The sequence below is a fragment of the Lissotriton vulgaris genome, chromosome 7 (genome assembly GCF_964263255.1).
Source record: "Lissotriton vulgaris chromosome 7, aLisVul1.2, whole genome shotgun sequence".
In the NCBI taxonomy this organism is placed as follows: domain Eukaryota; kingdom Metazoa; phylum Chordata; class Amphibia; order Caudata; family Salamandridae; genus Lissotriton; species Lissotriton vulgaris.
The window spans coordinates 811,554,213-811,574,144 of NC_141695.1; the positions used below are offsets into that span (position 1 = coordinate 811,554,213).

General features: G+C 46.8%; 1 protein-coding gene across 1 annotated transcript in view; it reads left to right on the forward strand.

Annotated features, from left to right (window-relative positions):
• Window positions 1-19,932, forward strand: part of DNAH17 (dynein axonemal heavy chain 17) — a 15,539,113-nt gene that overhangs the window by 3,461,500 nt on the left and 12,057,681 nt on the right. The window contains exon 16 of the mRNA XM_086931082.1: window positions 19,694-19,797. Within this exon, the coding sequence (XP_086787208.1) occupies window positions 19,694-19,797 (104 nt within the window). The remainder of the gene's footprint in view (window positions 1-19,693; window positions 19,798-19,932) is intronic.

Sequence of the window (19,932 nt, forward strand, 5' to 3'; positions counted from 1 at the left end):
AATCTCTTGTCCCGCGCAAAGCGGCTGGCCCCGATGGTCTCCCGGGCGACCTTCTACGTGCAGACCTAGGCGATTGGAGTACGTTAATTTCATCTGTTTTGAACGCTGCCATGGTGGGTGCTCCTCTGCCCGCCTCCTGGATGGCCGCCGAAGTGGTCCCTCTGCACAAAAAAGGCTCAAGAGAAGACCCAGCGAATTACAGGCCGATCAGCCTGATAGACTGTTCGCAAAAAGCAGCAGGCAAGGTCCTCCTAACCAGAATACAGCAATGGGCAGATGAAAACAGGATACTTTCTGATTTCCAGGCAGGGTTCCGAACTGGTACAGGAACAATTGAACAATCGTTAAGGCTGCTCATGATCCACTGGAAGGTCGTCACGATTGGGAAGGGCACTTTATATCTTGCCTTTATCGACCTCCGGATGGCCTTCGATCGGGTCCCCAGAAACAACTTATGGAAAGTTCTTAGTGATCTTGGCCTGCCACCTTATCTGCTTCACTTGATTATGAAGTTTCACGAAAACAACTACGCCCAAATCCGTTGGGGTCTGAATGGCCAAAAGACCCGAAGAATAGATGTGAATAGAGGAGTGCGGCAAGGGTGCGTTCTTGCCCCAACACTCTTTTCGCTCTATGTAAATGGGGTGGTGGAACACTTGTCAAGGATACCAGCAGATGCCCCTCGCCTGGCAGGTCGTTTAATTCCCACCCTGCTTTTTGCGGACGATACTTTGCTCTTGTCAAAATCGCCAATGGGCCTACAACAGCTTCTTTCTAGCTTTGACGATTTTTGTAAACAAAGAGGACTCTGTATAAACACAGATAAAACAAAGTACCTTATTTTGAATCCTCCGCAAAAACATGGCCCACCACCAACATTGGGTCCTGTCGCACTGGACAGGACCAAGACATTTGACTATCTGGGTATCCGGCTGGTGGATTCCATGAAATGGGACCAGCATCTGACCAAAATGTTGCTAAACTTGAAAAGAGTTACCGGAACCCTGCTGAAAGAGCAGAGAGCAGCCTCAACCAAACCAATAGCTGCAGTTTTGGATATTTATTCAGCCAGAGGAGTAAGTGCCGCTTTGTACGGGGCGGAATTGTGGGGAATGTCGAACTTGAAAGATCTTACTCGAGCTGAGAACACCTTCTTGAGAAGCTTGATGTCCCTTGGCCCTTCTGTCCCCATCTTGCCTTTGCAACTGGATATGGGTTGTCGGGCGATTGAAGATCTAGCAAAGCTACGCCCCTTGCTTCTGTGGGCCCGCATCTGGAGAGTCCCTGAACTCTCAAGTTATGCGGATGGTCTGCGGGAGATATTAAGTTCGACAGGTTGGGCGAAAATAAAGTGGCTAACGGATATCAAAGCATTACTCATCAATTTGGGGCTGGAAGAAGCATGGTACCAACAGACAGCCCCGCCCAAATCAACGATAAAACAGCTTTATTGGAATTGGGTGGTGAATAGAAGGAATTCCTCTACCTCGATTTGCAAGTCGACCAGAATTTTTATGGAGTCCAAAGATGTCCCCATTAGAGAACTGTATTTGGACATTATTTCAGCCCCGTGGGAAAGATCTTTGTATTTTAAATTTAGAATTGGCCTTCTCCCAGTCATGGAACTAACTAGTCATTGGAAAATTCCCTACCAGACTGCTCCTTGGTGCCCTTTTTGCCCACAGTGCCACGAATCGGTCCCTCACTTTTTATTTGAGTGTCCTGCCTATAAAATCCCACGGTCAAAATGGCTAAAACCCATGTGTCGCACATTGGGAACCAGACATTGTAACGTGGCATTAAGGATTCTTCTTTCAGACACTCGTACTTTTTATGCATGTGCCACCTCGAAGTATCTTGGGTGGGCATGGCGGATTCGGTCAAAAAGACTTAGACAAATTGTTTAATTACGTTTTTACTCTTATGGTCTGCTTCAAAACCATGTCTATTTTAGGTAATTTAATTATTTTTCCCCTAAATAATAACATTTTAAATTGCAGTCCTAAATCATGCAAGGGTTTTTTTTAACAAAATCTTGAAATTATTTTTAATGTTCTGAAATGAATTTTATTTGTATGTACGCTTTTTAAGATATTTTATATGTCGAAATAAAGCCTTTTTGACTTGACTTGACTTGAAAATTACCCTCCTTCTGCTCCCCTTTCTCAGGTTCTTCTGTTTGTTCTTTTCCTTTCCCAGCAATGCTCTGAGCACTGTTAAGGGGTATCTTCAGTGCTTAATTTGAGCCGGTGGCTTGCGGTGCTCAGAACCAGCACTTAATCATCAGCACCGGCGCTATAGCTTCATTGACAATAAATTACATAGCTGTCTGAAAAATGAAACATTGCGTGCTCCGACATTGGGTACATAGCATTCCATATAATTATAAACTTGTTGACGCAACTATATAATACAATGGTCCACAGTAAGAGCGATAACCTTTCCTCCCCAATCATGAAACACATTATATAAAACTCACTGCCTACATAGGTTCAGAAGATTGAACTCCTTACACTTGTATCATATGTGTACCTTTTTGTTTTCACTCCACAATTGTTTTTGTTATATTATGTACAACATGGGGATATGGCCACTTCAGGACCTTCCTGTGTAATACATGTCATAAACAACAGTTATTTTTTAATTTGATTAAATTTTTTTTTTAATTATGAGCACATTTTGCAAACGTCTACTTTAAACAAAAAAATATAGCTTTAAATACATTTGTTTTTAACAAGCAAACCGTTAGGACAGCCTTTCTAGTTACTTCAAAAGGCCTCTTAGAATCACTAACCCTGTTGGAGCAGCTAACCTTATCACTGCAGCATACTTCATGTACACTATACCTCTCAAGTGTCAATTAAGTAGAATATTAAATATACTCTACACTCCCAAAGATTGTCTTAGAAATCTTTCTTGAGTTGACTACACCATATCTTCTGCCTGCACATTTTATGCAACACCAGCACCTGTGAGACTTTCTTTCTAACTGTCCTTATCACACCTCAGAAACTTCTCACAGACCATTGATGTTCATCAGTCATTCATACCTAAATTCAGACTTATCTATAGACTGTGTTAGCATCAGGGGATAACATCCGTACCAACAATGCCATTAACATGAGATCCAAATGGTTCACCTAAGGTTTTATTAACTACAGAGTCCACCTCCAAACTTACTGCCTTGCACCGTAAGGATTCAGCTCAAATAATATATCCTGTCTCTTCGGGGGCCAAGGATCTTTCTGGGAATACGCCTGATGGAGGCTCCAGGTGGCACTCCCCAAGTAAGAGCTACCATAGTCGGAATTTATACAGTGGCATCATTGGGAAAACAGAAAAAATAGAGCCCTTTCCCCTCCCATCTCTGAATGAGTGATTGAAAGTTATTTAGACAGCATGGAGATACCTAAAATGGGGATCCTGGTGCTAAATTGTATCCTATGAGTTGCAAGTCACACAGCCTCTATGTTGTCATTGCAATTTAATAAGGGTGGCTTTTTCTGTTTCTGCTCATCTTACTAAGAACCTAATTTAGATATTGGCAGTCGGGTCACTCCGCAACAACAGCGACGGACATCCAGTCCGCGGAAACACAAACCTCATTATACCCTATGGAATTTATATTTCGGAGGAGGACGGGACACCTGCCACCGCCACGACAGAGCAACTCGCCCATCAAGATCCAAATCAGGCCCCAAGTCTTCACCATATTGATATGAGGTACACTAGGTCGCTTTCAAGTCCCGCAAGCCTTCTCTTACCAAAGAAATATTCCTGGTTGGCATCTCGGCTAATCGATCTATGTTTCCTTGATCTAGGTAGTTGACCTAAGAAGAATGCTTCTAGTTGAAATTTAAAGATTGTCCCTGTAATCTTCCAAATTAAGGCTACTGTCTTGTTCCAGTTTTCCTTGTATTTATGGCATTCCAAAACCAGAAGTTTTATAATGGGGGGGTGGGGAAGTTGTTTGCACACTTCTACATCTTTCCTAAGTGCTTGGGGAATAGGTTAGTTTGGTGTAGAATGGAGGAGGAGACATGGCCAAAATATTGAATAATTTTAAAAGAAAAATGTCAAGATACTTTTATAGCGTTTATTGCTACTGCCATCTATTCTGGGTTGACTAGTTCCCTGACAAATTTTTAATTCCAGAATTTTCTTAGTTTCTTTAGTATGGAAGGCTCCCAAAATGATTTATACAACAGGGATACTGTATTTCTGCCCTGTCCATGTATCAACAGACGATATAGCATACTAAGTGTTTGTTGTTCATTTATTTCCCTATGTCAAATGGGCAGTTCATGATATTGAACTGTATGTCATGAACTGGCTCACTACAATACCCTGCCCAGCGCCAAAAATGGCAGTGTATACCTTTGAGGCACACCTACATAGAGGAGCCTCAGATCTATTATCAAGTCATCATCACTATGGTAGAACTGCATGCCAGGGTATGTTTTTTAAATATGTTTTAGCGGTCTTTTGATAGGAGGCCATAAACAAATGTTAGTTGTAGACAGATCTCGAGTTCAGATTATATTACATCTATGCATGTAGCACCACTACTGTTTCACTTATGCAACTTGTCTAGCTGTTTCAGCTAAAAAAGCATACATGATGACCGAATAGGCAGTATTCTTTGCATTGCAATGATCCCACAGTTTACTAAACATTTCCTTCCATGATGTCAGATTCTAAATTTGGATCAGGATAAACAGTAGTCGTGCATATCTCCTCATCAAAGAGTAATTCTTATAAATGTTTAGACCACATATCAAACATCGGCACCCTGTCCTGCAGCCAATGAATCACAATGCACATCTTTGCCATAGTCAGAAGGAACCAAAATGTGAGATTGCATCCACCTACACTTATTATATGGGTACAGGCACAAAATGCAGTACTTTGTATTCATTGAGACTCATTTTCAAATTAACATACCACCTCTACTACACTGCTCAAAAACACTGATCTTTTGTGCATACCCAGATCATAGGAATCAAGTCCACATTGTCAAATTGACACCTAAGGGATTTCTCCAAATGAGTGGGCAATATTTTCGGTAGGTTCACAGGCATGTGTGAATATTTAAGATTTGTTGAGTTGCTTGACAATCTCTCCTTTTTTTAAAATGTTTTATTCTTTATTGAAATTTTGGTTAGATGCACATAAAACATAGTACATTTGCATGTTTAAATTTTACAGCATTTCTCCGAATCACAGCATTACAGTAATAATAAAACATCGATATCAAATAACAATCAGGTGCCTCACTTCAATGCGTCTAGATCCTATGGAGGAAAAATGATACATTTATATAATACATTATCACAGTCATAGCAGTGTCGGTGACTAGGCCATATTATGTATTTCTGTGGACTCAATAACAGGAATTGTATGCTCCCGAATTATAACCTCACGGGTAAGTAGTGCGCTTTACAAGTTTACTGATTGATAAAAGGGCAGGGTGGTTATGGTTGATCTTGTCCTGTATTTCGGGATGGACAGTTCCATTTATGTGGGGAATAATAGTATAAATAAGAGGATTGAGGGTCTCCTGGGATGATCATGGGGAGGCAATTTGTATTGGATTAGAGTCATCTGGGAGAACCGCATCTGATAGAGACTACTAGCCGCAGATTCCTTAACGTAGAAATATCCCCAGGCGTGAGACTGGACCCAGAAAACTTTCTGGCCCAGCATCCATGCGCGCTGGCGGGGCGGTACCACGTGACTCTGCCCCGACGTCTTCTGCGGGCGTGATGTCAGCGAGGTCACATAAGACTCACCCCGGTGCGCTGACGTCAGTTTTCTTCTTTTCCGTGTGCAACGTGGACCCGGATCGTGTTCCTGGCCTGTTTCAGGCCTCTTTTTCAGCTTTTGAGCGTATTTCTTGGGAACGGTGTGCGAATGCCTTCGGGCTTTAAGACGTGCTCGTCTTGCGTGCGCCAGATGTCGGGGAAGGATCCTCACCCCAACTGCATGTGGTGTTTGGGGGAGCACCACGAGTCTACAGACTGTGAGGCACGTCAGCAAATAAAACCGAAGTCCCGGCTGGAGCGCCGGATGAAACTCCTTTCGGTACGCATGTCCAGGTCGGCGTCGTTGCCACGCCCATCCCCCGCGAATGGTTTCAAGAACATCTCCGACATCGGCCTTCCCCCAGGCCGCAAGAGCGTCACTCACCTGTTGGTAAGTGTCGCAGTTTGTCCCCGAGGGCTGGTTCCCGGCCTTTTGAGGGCGTGGGTTCTGCGCGGGTGGTGCATCCTCGCTCGTCGCCACCCTATCCGCCGTTTCCCGGAACGGGGCGACTAGAGCCCAGATGGAGGCCTAAGCGGTGGCCTTGCAGGCCTCGTTGGCTCCTCCTTCTTCTCCTTCTCCTCCTGCGATGCCTGCGGATCCCATGCCACGTGCGTGATCTTCTGCGGCATCGCCGGCGGCTCCCACTCCGGCTCCGACAGGTTAGGCTCCAGGTTCAGAGGATGTGGTGCTGTTCGGGGTTCCCTCCATTGGACCACGGCACCTCTGCCTCGCTAAAACCCCGCAAGGGTCCCTGTGGTGTTGCAGGAGGTTGCCGGATCTCAGGGTGTGTCCTCAAGTCCCCCTCGGATTGACATGCAGCGGCCTTGTCCGAGGCTCCGTCGCTCAGGCACCGGTGGCTGCTGGCCCTGGCGGAACCGCAGGGGCCGGCTAGGGGTCAGCGCGTGTCCCGGGCCCCCTCATCCCTCCACACAGGTGGCTGCCTCATCGGAGGTGGAGTCAACGCCTTTTCCGTGCCGTTCCTTAGCCGCCACGGCTCCGACCCAGCTTCGGTCTCCTGCGCGGCGCGTTGTGGCGGAGGTCGTTCCGACTTCTCCTTCGGTGTTGACCTGCCGCTGGTCGCGGACTCTACTGCGCCGGGCCGGCATCGGGTCATAGTTTCGTCTTCAGACGCATCCTTTTCTCCAGAGGTTTGGCGGTTGTTGGTTTCATCTTCTCCAGAGATGGGTCGCCGCGTCGTGGCTTTTTCCCCGGCGTCGTCTAAGGACGGCTCTTCACCGTCGCAGCGGCTGCAGTCTTTGCCGGAGGTGCCTCAGGTTCCCCATTCCTCGGTCCCTTTTCTCCCTTTCCTTCCTCCGGTTGGACTGGGGGACGGCCGCCTTAGCTTATAGCCATTGCCCACAGAGGAACTGCTTTCCCCATCGCTGGTATCTACGGAGGCGGGTGCTGCCTTCGCTCGGGTGGTTTCCAGGGCTGCGGGAATCTTGCTCATGGGCGATCCAGCTGCCCATTTCCACACGGATCATCTTCTGGAGGTCCTCCATCAGGGTTCTGGTGGTCGGGAGCTGCTTCTTCCCTTAGAGGCTTTGCTCCACACTTCTCTTTTGGGGGCTTGGGGACTGCCCGCCACGGGGGACCCAGTGCCCCAACAACTTCTGCACCGCCACCGTCCTGCGCTGCATGATCCTGTCTTTCTTTCCCTCCACCCCTCTACCAGGGTGTCTGTTACAGACTGCCTTTCCCTCCCTGCCATCGGTGTTGTCTCCCCCAAAACGGGAGGCCCGCTGGTTAGATTCCTGGGGGCACAATATCTTTGCCTCCACCAGTGCAGCTTTGCGGGCCCTAAACACTCTTTGTGTTTTGGCTAGGGCCACTTCTTGCTTGTCTGATTTGTCAGAGTCCCTTATGTCTGCCGCTTCTCAGGAGGGTGCCTGTGTTGATCTGGGGCACCATGTGTTGGATGGCCAGGAGCTGGCGGCATTTATTCTTCGCTCCGCTCCGGACATTTCGGAGGTGCTTGGTTGTACCATGGCTTCTTGAGTGGCCTTTGTCGACATGCCTGGCTACGGTATAGTGTGTTCCCGGAGAATGTTAGGGAACGGCTGGTGGACCTTCCTTTTGATGGCACTATTTTGTTCCACGCCCCTGCAGACTCTGCCATTCAGAGGTTTCTTGCAGGGCTTCATCCTCCTCCTCCTCCTCCTTCTCCCCCTCAGTGACCTATAAGTCGGTCTGGGTTTTGGGAGGTGTTCTGCCGTTGTTTTATGGGGTCTTGTAGCGAGTAGCCCCGGTTGTGTGTTCTGTTTGGTTGATGTGCCTTCAAGTACTTTTGTTAGGACTTTGGTGCTGTTGGCTGCTGGTCCGGCCCTTTTTTGATTTGTGATTTTGGCTGTTAGTAAGCTGTGTTGGCCCTGAGATTAGGCCTTCTGTGTATTCTTGTTGGTTGATTGGCAAGCCGCCTGCGGTTTCTCCGCAGGTCTTTCTGTCCTCTGATGCTGAAACTTTTTCCTAAGAAGGTTCCCATGTTTTTGGGACATAACATGCCCTATGTGGGGTATGGGTAGCTATTATATAGCTTTATCATTTGCTAGGGGGTGTGGTCATCCTTCGGGCCTCTGCTCTCCATGGCGTTACAGTATGTCGCAGGTGAGATTCTCTTGCTGATGGTTTTGGAGTGGCTTGCGTTGTGCCCCGGTCTGTCCTTCTCCTAGATCACTGTGTCACTAGCCTGGTCTGGCCTGCTGTCTGCGGCCTTGCATTGTAGCTCTGCCTGGTTCCACTTCATTCGTGGTCCGTGTGTGCCGGCCCCTCACTTGAGGCGTGTCCTGGCCCTTCTTGATCTTTCCTGGCCTCTGCCTTCGGCTGGCGTCTGGCTTTTGTCTTGAGTGCATCATTCCGTTATGTTGTCTGCTGCTGCCTGTGCATGCCAGTGCAGGCCTGTTGTTCTTCTACACCATTGTGCCTTTCTTCTTCCGTCTGTGCTTTTAGCGGTGCAGCCGTCCCTGTCTCGTCCGCTGCTTGAGGCTGGGGTGTGTTCGGCTTTTCTTCAAGTGGGCCCTGCCTCTGGTTCTACCTCTCCTCCCTAGGGGTTGAGGTGGTCCTTGTGTTCCTTGAGGCTCTTTCGGCGCTGTCTGTCCCTGCAGGGTGTTGGGCAGTTCTCCCTTGGTGGGGCTTAGGGTATCCTGGCCTTCCCCGTCTTGTCCCTGTGGCATGTCCCCTGCTGGAGACCTGTGTCTCTTCTGGTGGGGTGGCTCTCTCACAGGCCCTCCTCCCTTTTGGGTATGGCTAAGGTATCTATTCTACTTTAAAGAATCTGTGGATAGTAGTCTATATCAGATGTCTTGTTACTTACCTTCGGTAACGATGTATCTGGTAGAGATGATTCTAGCCGCTGATTCCTTCACAACCCACCCTTCCTCCTCGTTCTGCGAGGACCCTCTGCTTGAGTTTCTGCAGTCGCCTCCCTCTGGGTGCCTTGTCTTCTGTGGGTGTCCTCTTCATTTTCTTCCAGTCAGGCATCCCTCCAGTGGATTTCTTTCCAGCATGAGGGCCTGCTTTTGCTCTTCCCTCTGTTGTTTAGAGTTTCTGATCCCCACCTGGTCTTCTTCGTTGAGGGTTGTTTTACCTGTCCTTGGCCTTCTGTTCTTTTCAGATGGCACTGTAGTCTGCAAATTGATTACCTGTCCTTGACCTCTTCCTCCTTTCAGGAGGTGCTGCCATCCTTGGCAGTGTAGTCTGGGGATGGATTGCTGTTGCTCCTCTGTTCCGGGCTTGTGGCCCTTCCCCTAGTGGTTGTAGTTGCAGTCTCTCTCTCTCTCTCTCTCTCTCCTCTCTCTCTCTCTCTCTCTCTCTCTCTCTCTCTCTCTCTCTCTCTCTCTCTCGACTCCTCTCTCTCTCTCTCTCTCTCTCGACTCCTCTCTCTCTCTCTCTCTCGACTCCTCTCTCTCTCTCTCTCGACTCCTCTCTCTCTCTCTCTCTCGACTCCTCTCTCTCTCTCCTCTCTCTCTCTCTCTCTCTCTCTCTCTCTCTCTCTCTCTCTCTCTCTCTCTCTCTCTCTCTCTCTCTCTCTCTCTCTCTCTCTCTCTCTCTCTCTCTCTCTCTCTCTCTCTCTCTCTCTCTCTCTCTCTCTCTCTCTCTCTCTCTCTCTCTCTCTCTCTCTCTCTCTCTCTCTCTCTCTCTCTCTCTCTCTCTCTCTCTCTCTCTCTCTCTCCGTTTTCACATTCTTGTGCCTCCAGAATGGCTTTTGCCTAGGCTTGCAAGGTGGTGCCACGGAGTGGTGCTTTGCGCTTTCCTTGCTATGGCTTCGCTGCTCTCTGGTGCTTTGCTGTTGTCGCCTTCTGGTGCCTTTGTGCCACCTGGTGGTGTTTCTCACTTTTTGCTTCTATTTTGTCTTTCTGGTTTTTTCGCACACTGTTCCCATGCTTTCCTCAGTTTTGTTGTTGTGGCGCAGAAAAGTTATCCGAAGCAAACTGACGTCAGCGTGGTGGGGCTTATGTGACCTCGCTGACGTCACGCCTGCGGAGGACGTCGGGGCGGAGTTGCGTGTTACCACCCCCCTGGCATGCAGGGATGCTGGGCAAGAAAGTTTTCCGGGTCCAGTCTCACGCCTGGGGATAATTCTGTGTTAAGGAATCTGTGGCTAGAATCGTCTCTACCAGATACATCGTTACCAAAGGTAAGTAACTTGTACATCCCGTCCCCTGAGCCAAGCATTGAAAGGCTCCCAAATGTCTCTATGGCGAGATGCTGACGGCATTAGATCCCAAAACGCCGCTAGCTGCTCCGGGCAGTAAGCAATATCACGCACCAACTCTGCCACTCTGAGGATCCTAGGGGCACCCCAACGTAAGGCTAATCTGAGCTTTGAGAGTAGCAGCATCATGGCCACCAACCGGCGTTTCTCAAGTGGGATTTCCCCCAAATAACCCAGCAGTGCCACCACTGGGGTATATTCCAGCGACACCCCCTTAACAGCTTATGGTTTGGGGATGAAAATCGCAGCTGTGAACAATAAAATGACCATTGCGCATCAGTGGGCAAATCTTCAAGTTCATGTTTACACTGCGTTGGTGCCTTAGGAGCAGCCCAAGGGGTATTTTTTTGTGTAAGGTTATATAATCCAGTAATTAATCTACGGTTTGATGGTGTAGTTAACAAATCTTCCAGTGGTTTCATTATATCTGGGGGGGCTGGGAAGGTTGAGTGCAGTGCTTTGCAGGTAGCCCGGAGTTGAAAATATAGGAATAGGTGAAGAAGTGGTACAGGGGTGTCGTCCTGTTGTGGTTGTTCCAGAAAGGTATCCTGCGGGAATAAGTCCCCTAGTGTGGAAAGGCCCATTCTGCATGCCCGTGATATAGAACCCTTATCATTGAGGAAAGGAAAATCTGGATGGTGCTCAATTGGAGTAGAGGGCTCGTATAGCAGTGGAGTCCTGACAAGTTTTCGCAACCCTTCCCAAGCACAGCGCAATGTCTCCACCGTGTTAATTTCGGTTAAGATGTATTATATGTTTGATGGATAGCTGCATGCAGGGGAGTTGGTTCCGCCAAATACATTTCAATAGCCACATGCGGCTGGAACAGGACTGGATGTATCCAGAAATGGAGGAACGATGCCTGCGCACACAGTGCATATAGTTTGAAGTCAGGCACACCCAGTCCATCCTCTGATAACTGGCGTGTATGCAGGTCCAAGCTTATGCAAGGCTGTTTACCGGCCCATACCAAGGCAATCATCTTGAAGCGTAGGGACTTAAAAAAGGATTTAGTTAGAGGTATGGGTACATTAACGAAGAGGTATAGAAATTTAGGAAGAACTATCATCTTAGTGATAGCAATTCATCCTAGCCAATGACAGGGGCATGGCTGCCCAGAATTTTGATTTGCACTCAAACCAGTCGTTTAGTTTGCCAAAGTTCATTCGCTAAATGTCCTGTACATATCTACTCAGCCACACTCCCAGGTATTTAACAGCACTGTCCCCCCATTTAAGCGGGAATTCTAAATCCGGTTCCAGCGGGGTATCAGTGAGAGGTAGAATAGCGGAGTTTGAACAGTTGATCTGTATGCCAGACATTCCCCCATACCGGAGGACTTCTCTCAAGGACTTTTCTCAACACTGGGTTGAGGTTTTCATCTGATTTCTGGATATATAATGTTATATCATCCGCATACATTGATATTATAAGATTCCTGTGTGTGAAGCACAGACCCTGCATATTGTGATGTTGACGAATTCTAGCCGCTAAGGGCTCCATTGCCACTGCAAATAGCAGTGGCGAAAGCGGGCATCCCTACCTGGTGGCACAAGTTATATAGAATGGTTCAGAAATTGAATTGTTTGCTTGAAGTCGGGCTGTGGGCTGGTATAGAGCAAGCTTATTAGTTTTATAAAATTGAGACTTAATCCTAATCTTGGTAGGACAGTAAGTAAAAAAGACCACTCCAAGGAGTCAAACGCCTTGGTGGCATCACAAAACACTGCTACAGCAGGCACTCTGAGGTCAATTTGGTGTAATGTGGTGAAAAATATGTGCAGATTGTGGGCCGTTGACCTTCCCGGAATAAATCCTGATTGGTCTGGCCTAGCGATGAGCGATAATAGCGGCTGCAGTCTGTTTGCTATTAGTTTGGCTAGTATCTTAGCGTCTACATTAATTAACGACAGAGGTCTATCTGAATCACAGAGGTTAGATGCTTTGTCTGGTTTTAAAAGAGAGATAATTGCGCATAGAATGAAACATTTATTGTTCAGTTACTAAAAACGTACAATTAAAACAACATTATACAATTCTTCTTACATTTCATACATTATTAAGACCACATAATTAAAAAACTTTTCATAAATGTATAAAACCAAATATAAATAAAACCATCCTCATTGTCCACAGTTAAGCAATTTCTTCTCCACTATTTCTATACACTTCAAAAGTCTACCCGTAAATTGCAAGCTTTCTCCTGCTTGTCTGCATGTTCGTATAATTTGACTATTAAAGTCCGACCTTATCAGCCTCCTACGTTCCTCTATTAGTGCAGGGCAGCTACAGATGATATGACAAATGTCTTCCCTCTTGTAATAACAAAGGTGACACACTTTCTCACTACTCATCAATTTCCATGTAGGGGCGTCTCCAAGAAATTGGCTATTTCCAAATCGGAGATTCATCAGCTTCAGCTTTGCCCTTTGGCTATTTGAGTCTCCTAAATATCTTTGGGGTTTTAGCATACCGTACGAAGCAATAACTGTCCATGCATGGGATGTCTTAGCCAGTACTGCTTTATCCCATAAAAACGACAATTTTTTGCTGCACCCATTTATAACTTTATTAAAAGCCACCTGTGAAAGAGGTAAGGCCCATAGTTCTGCATTGAACGTATCTATCGCTAGTTTGAAATATTCATGTGCCTGCTTATGTTTGTTATCGCATATTGCCTCCCAAACCACTGTCATAAGCGAGGAATTATTATCCCTTTTAATTTTGTGGCAGAATTTTAAATAAGCTCCTAAGCTATTTAGGTTCTGTTGTTTAAGTCTGAACTCAAGTCGGATTTGTGCCGGTGAAGAATGTCGCTGAAGATTAAACAGGCATCGGTAGGTCCCTGTCACTAGCTTATCTATGGTGTTGTGAGCACAACCTCTTAAGGTCTCTACTCCATATGAAAGAGTTGGCACATGTTTAACTGACATAATTTGTAATAGTTGGTTAAGGGGAAGCCCTTTTAAGTTATTCTGAAGTTTGGAAAATGCAGCAATTAATAAGTTGTTTCTTCTCTGTAGTGCAGCACACTGGTTTTACCCGTGCCCCTAGCATCTATTATAACCCCCAGATATCTATATTCAGTGACCGATTCTAATAAAGTCCCCTCCATTCGCAATTTTGGTCTTACAGCCAACCCTCTAGTCACCAGCATTGTTTTTGTCTTTTTTAAGTTAATCTTTAGGCCATTAGTGGAGGCGTACTGTGCACTTTCATTAATTAATCTCTGCAGACCCACCTTGGCATAGCTTATTGAAACAATATCATCGGCATAAAGTAAATGTGAAACATTAAAACCTGTAACAGTGGGAGAGTGAGAATTAATTTCACTAAGCCTTGATGAAATCCCAGCTAAATACAAGTTAAATAAGGTTGGGGCCCAAACACACCCCTTCTTCAGCCCGTCCTTTATAACAATTTTTTTGGACAAAACTGTGCCTTGGCCCAACCTTACTCTCGTCCAAGTATTAGTATATAGTAATTGTATCGCTCTCAACAAACTCGGTGAGCTTCCCATTTTCGTTAACTTGTTCCAAAGAATATTTCTGTGCACTGTATCAAAAGCTGAGCTAAAATCAATAAAACATAAGTAAAGGTTCATCTTACGGCTTCTGGCCATTTCCATTATAAGAACTAGCATTTGAATATTAATAATCGTCCCCATGCCTTTAATAAACCCTGTTTGGTTTTTTGGGAGTAAATTACTGGCAGCAACCCAGTCCGTGAGTTCTGTTAGCAGACACTTAGCCTCGTGCATAGTTGGAGGAAGAATTCCTTTTTCTAGCAACTCCTGGTATAGGTCTAACAGACAAGACGCCAGCTCCTCCACGTAGGTCTTGTAAAATGTGGTGGGCAGGCCATCCTGCCCCGGTGCTTTCTCGCCAAGTAAACTATTTAAAACCATTATAATGTCCTCTAATGAGAAGGCCACATCCAGGTATTCTCTATAAGAGTCACTCAGCCAGAGTAATTCAATTGATTCTAGATATTCCCCAAGGCCTGGGTGGGGTGTATTCTGTGTCTCTGTATATAATGAGGAGTAATATTTTGTGAGGTAAGCATGTGCGGCCTCTTGGCCTCTAATGGGGGCATCATTCTCATCCAGTAGCTCAGCTATAAAATTGGGAGAAGTACATTGTCCGAGTGCGTTAGCAAGAGTTTTGCCCAGTCTTTCTCCCTCCCCATTACTACGTGCCCTGGAGTGCTTCCCTAAGTATCAGCATCTAGTTTCCCTATCTGCCTCTTGTTCAAGTTCAGTGAATCGTTCCGCCAATTTTATTTCTTGCACGAGTTTTACCATAGTTAACCTAATAGACTTCAACACCCCAGATTGTTTGGAGATGCAAGCCCCTCTAATCACTACCTTGAATGCGTCGCACAATGTCGAGTCCACCGAACCTTCGTTAGTCGAGAAATAATGTGTAATGTCAGTTCTAATATCCTCCTTGAATGCTGCATCCAGTAGTGCATGTGGTGGTAGGCGCCAGCTGAATGCACGTGGTACTGTTAACGGCACCTTCCCGTGTAGCATGACAGGGGCATGGTCGGATAGTGTGCGCGCTAGGTGTAGGGTGTCTGTGGTCCACGACACAATATTGCCCGTGACTAGCCAGTAGTCTATCCTGGACCAAGCTTTATGGTGGGAAGTGATACATGCCCCCTCTCTGATGTTGGGATGCCCGCTGCACCAGATGTCAATGAGATCATGTTCAAAAATAATCTCATTTAGTTGTAGAGTTGCCTTGAGATGTGGGTTGTGAGCTGTACCGATTCTGTCCCAATCACTATTCAGAGTAATATTGAAGTCCCCGTCCCAAATGATGGTGTCCCCCCCTAGCGCTACTATCTTAGACCATACAGTGAGAAAGAATTGTGGGTCATCCACATTTGGACCCTATATCGCTAGCAGCGTGACCTTAGTGGTTATAAGGGTACCCTTTAGAATAACATTGCGTCCTTCAGTGTCTGTCTGTATGTGTGCGGTTGACCAGCCGAGACCACGGCTAATCAGTATCGAGACCCCCCCCCCCCCCCAGCATAGTTAGGGTATGGGGCCGAGTGTATTTCTCCCCAGTATCTATTTTTTTGTTTAGAGTCAGAGTTATATTTCAAATGAGTTTCTTGGAGGAAACAGATGTCAATGCAGTGTCTACTTAAGTATGCATGTATCAACCGTGCTTTCCTAAAGTCATTAAGCCCACAAACGTTCAAAGTAAGGAATATAGTCTCAGTCATTTATCAAGACATAGTGTCTGATATGTATGTTTGTAAGAAGATCACACCAGAGGACAACATACATTGAAAAGTAGTCGGCGTTATCATATTGACACTCAGTGAAAAAAAAAAAATGATCATTCAGAGAAACCGGGATAGTATGCACTTCAGATGTAAATGTTGCAGGTAGTGACCATACACCTGAATATATCCTGGATCCCCTAGCCCCTTTTCCACCAACAGCAACCACTCAACCACCCATCTAACCAAACAAAAGCACATGGGAGATCTCCCTGTGGGGCATTGGATGCCGACTATACCCCACCGTGTGGCAGGGTGACCAGGCTGTGGCATGTGTTTCGGAATCTGCCATAAGGAAGAACTTACGTGAATTTTAGAACCATAAATAATGAATCCCATTCAATAACAGATGAAATAGCTAGCTACATTTTCTTAATTCACACCCTAATAACAATCTAGTGTAGATCTATGCAGAGTTACGCAGTCAGCATATCAGTCATTGTCGCTTAGGTTCTGCTCCGTTGCAGTCAGCTGCGAAGAATGCGAGGGTGACTTTCTTGCACCTATGTGTTTGGCGTATTTGAGGGCCGACGTAGCATCCGTGAAGAACTGCGATTGACCGTCAAACGCGATTTAAAGTTTGGCCGGATATAGCATAGCATAGGAAATGGAGGCATTCTGTAGTATGTGTTTCGCTGGCACAAGCTCTCTGCGTGCTGCCTGGACTGAAGGAGTATAGTCCGGAAAGGAAGACAGTGAATTTCCTTGATGCGTTATAGGACTCCTGTCCCTGGCTGCTTTCAGAATTGCATCCCTGTCCCAATAATTCAAAAGGCGCACAATTATTGGTCGTGGCGGTGCCCCAGGCAGGGGTCTAGGACCCGGTGCACAATGCGCCCTCTCAACTACCATCACCGGCGAGAGTACAGGCCCAAACAGATCGCCCAATAAGTCTTCCATGTACGGTTCCAGTCTCGGTATGGCAGTTGATTCCGGCTGTCCAAAAATGCGTAGGTTATTGAGCCGAGAGCGCACCTCCAAACCCACATTTTTAGCTCTGATCACAGCAAGCACATTTTCCATGTTTAGGATGTGCATTTTGGATTCTGCTGTAGCATCCTGGGTGTCCAATAATCTGTTCTCCAGAGTATCCAGCCGGCTCTCGTGAACATCCACACATTTTTTAACTACTTCTAGACTTGCGGAAAAAGCGTCTATTTTATTGTTCACTGTTTTTATGCTGGAGCGCACATCAAGTAGTATAGTGCAGAGTTCTTCTTCTGGTTGGTCTACATGCTCTTCGGGACCCTGAGCAGCATACAGTTTCAGTTCCTGCATCATTGGTACGGGTCAGGCGTTTGTTCTCGAAGGGTAGCTTCGCCTGCTTGGGGTCAGTCTTCCCTATTGTGACATGATGCAGACTCAATGTACAGCAATACCAGAGTAGACCCACGAGAGGCCAATGCTTGGTAGCAGCACTGTTGTGGTGGAGTCACTTATGCTGGATTTACATCAGGTGTTGCATCTCCTGCAGCAGCGCGCGCCAGGCAGGGCTCACAATATGCAGTAGTTTTATGCCAGTTTTATATATTACTCCCCACTTCTCAATGTGGGTAAGATGTCACTAGTCTGCGATGCATGCTCAGCAAAATACCGACAAGTGCCGGCTTTCACCCAGGCTGGCCCAGAAACAACGGTACCTTTACCCCTCAAGCCAGCCCCCGCGCCCTTTACACAAGCGCACAATGCATGAAAGGGAGGGCAAAGGCCCAAGTGAGCTCTCACCTGCCTGGGCTTCAACCAAGCACTGCAGTGATAAGTGCAACCTGAGCCCTATCAGTGTGGGCCCAACCACGATGCCTACTAACATGCGCCCCACACCGTGGTTATCACCGACCGGGGACACAACCTGATCAGCAGGGGCGGGCACAGCCCCTCAACCACCCTAGCCCCTCGGCCCACACTTACCACAGACAACAGCAGACTCCAGGCTCCCCTCTCCCCAATACAACTCGTCCGGTGTGTGTCTTGTGCGCCGACTTCCACTGCAGATCAGCCGCCGGCTCCTCACTCTCTCGGCTCGACGGCACGGCCTAGGAAGGCGCCGGCCATTTTCCACGCCGTTGGTTACATCGCAGCTCACCTGGTGTATGAGGGGTCGCAGCAACTTCCCGCAACAGCAGCACTGGAACGTATTCGGCTCCCCCGGCCTGTAGTATCACGCAGCATCCGCCAAGCACATTGAAGACTCTCGGGGTCTCAGGAGTCCACCAGTACATCTGCACATTTCACAGCCTTGTGGCGGCCATTGCTCCACAACCATGCCGCAGCCATTTGGGTTGTGCAACTCGGCGGTTACACCTCCTCCGGTCCACAAAGTTTGCACAGGTAGTGTGTTCTTCAGATGCAGCAGGATGCAGGTCTCGGTAGCTGCAGATTCCAGGTGGAAACGGCAAGTGTAGAGGATAGTTCAGCCTGGTCTGCAGAGCCCCTATAGAAAGGCAGCCATTTTGCAGCACGTCATGATCATGCCCCAAGGCACGGAGATTAAGTAATTGGGGATGCTGAGCTGACACTGAGACTCGAACCAGGTTCCACAGCTCCACAGTTGGCAACTCTGACCATTACGTTGCATCCTCTCCTCACTACATGGTTAGTAGGTTTTGTGTTAAGCAGAGCTAGCAGGAGAAATGGGCTGGTGCAAGCTGCCTCCTGACAGAGAGCCCCGGCACTTATTTAATTATAAATTAACCACTGGGTATCTTCCAGCTTTATCTGCTTTTCTGTGGTTGCTTGACCAACCTTCTCTTTTTCAATCCCTTATTGTACATAGGTTTTTGAAAGGTTTGCAACATATTTTCTCCTTCTCTCTTCATTATGCCTCAGTGAGACCTTAATCTGGTCTTGACCATTTTGATGTGCGCTCCATTTGAGCCCTTACACTACTGTCCTCTCAGGCTCCTTTCCATCAAGACAACCTTTCTGGTGGTGATAACATCTGCCTGGAGGGTCAGTGAGCTTCAGGCCTTGTCACCCAAGCCTCCTTCCTGAACATCTTCTACCCAGACAAACTGTTGATTCATACCAGAGCTTCCTTTCTTTCGAAAGTGGCCATTCCACTTCATGTAGGCCAAATTACCACTCGGCCTACTTGTCATGCTTTGCCTCCTCCCTCCAAGGAAGAGCAGCAACTTCACTGTCTGGACCCAAAAAGAGAGTTGTTGTTCTACCTTCATCACACATGAGAGTTCCAGGTGGGCAACCAACTCTTCGTGAGGTATGTCATAGCATAGCAGGAGCAGATCCTCTCCTCATGATTTGTGCTCTATATAAAGATCTGCTATGCATTTTCTAAGAAGCAACCCCCTAAGGGTTTATGTGCTCATTCCACCAGAGCTAAAGCTGCCACCACTACATTAGCATGCAGCGTTCCTGTTCTGGATCTCTGCCAGGCAACAGCGTGGGCTTCCTTGCAGACGTTTACCAAGCACTACTGCCTGGACAGTCAGGTCCATAGAGGTGGGCACTTTACCCCTTCTGTTCTACAGGACTTCCTAGTGTAAAAAATAACTGACGTCAGCATGCTGGTGTGGCGCCTATATAGGCACCGTGCATGTCACTTACGTCACAGACAATGCTGATGATGCCATACGGAGCCAAACGACACCACCTACCAGCCTTCAGGGAAACTGCTCAAGAAAAATTTCCGGATCCAGCCTGACGCCTGGAAATAATTCTAAGGGAAGGAATCTGTAGCTAGATAGAGTCTGTGCCGGATAAGGTGTTACCAAAGGTGAGTAACTTGTTATTTTCTCCTGTAGGAACACAAATGTTCTTCCTTCCGAATATAGAATATATATTCTAAGCTTTTGAAAGAATAGAAGAAATGTATGTTAGGCTGATATTGTAACATACAAGTAAAATATTTTCTTCTATCAGGGGTCGCAGATTACATTGAGCAACAGAGAGCAAGCCTTTATGATATAGAGACCAGAATTCAGAAAACAAAAACAAACAAAGAAGCAATGTCTGTAATGATGCAGGTGCGTAGTTAGCTTTTTGACTTATGTTCTGATGTTGTACAAATCTAAACCCCATACATGTTCCAGCTGAATTGATTCACCTTACATAGTTCCAGACTTTCACTTCCACAGTGTTGTACACTACCGCTCCCCTAC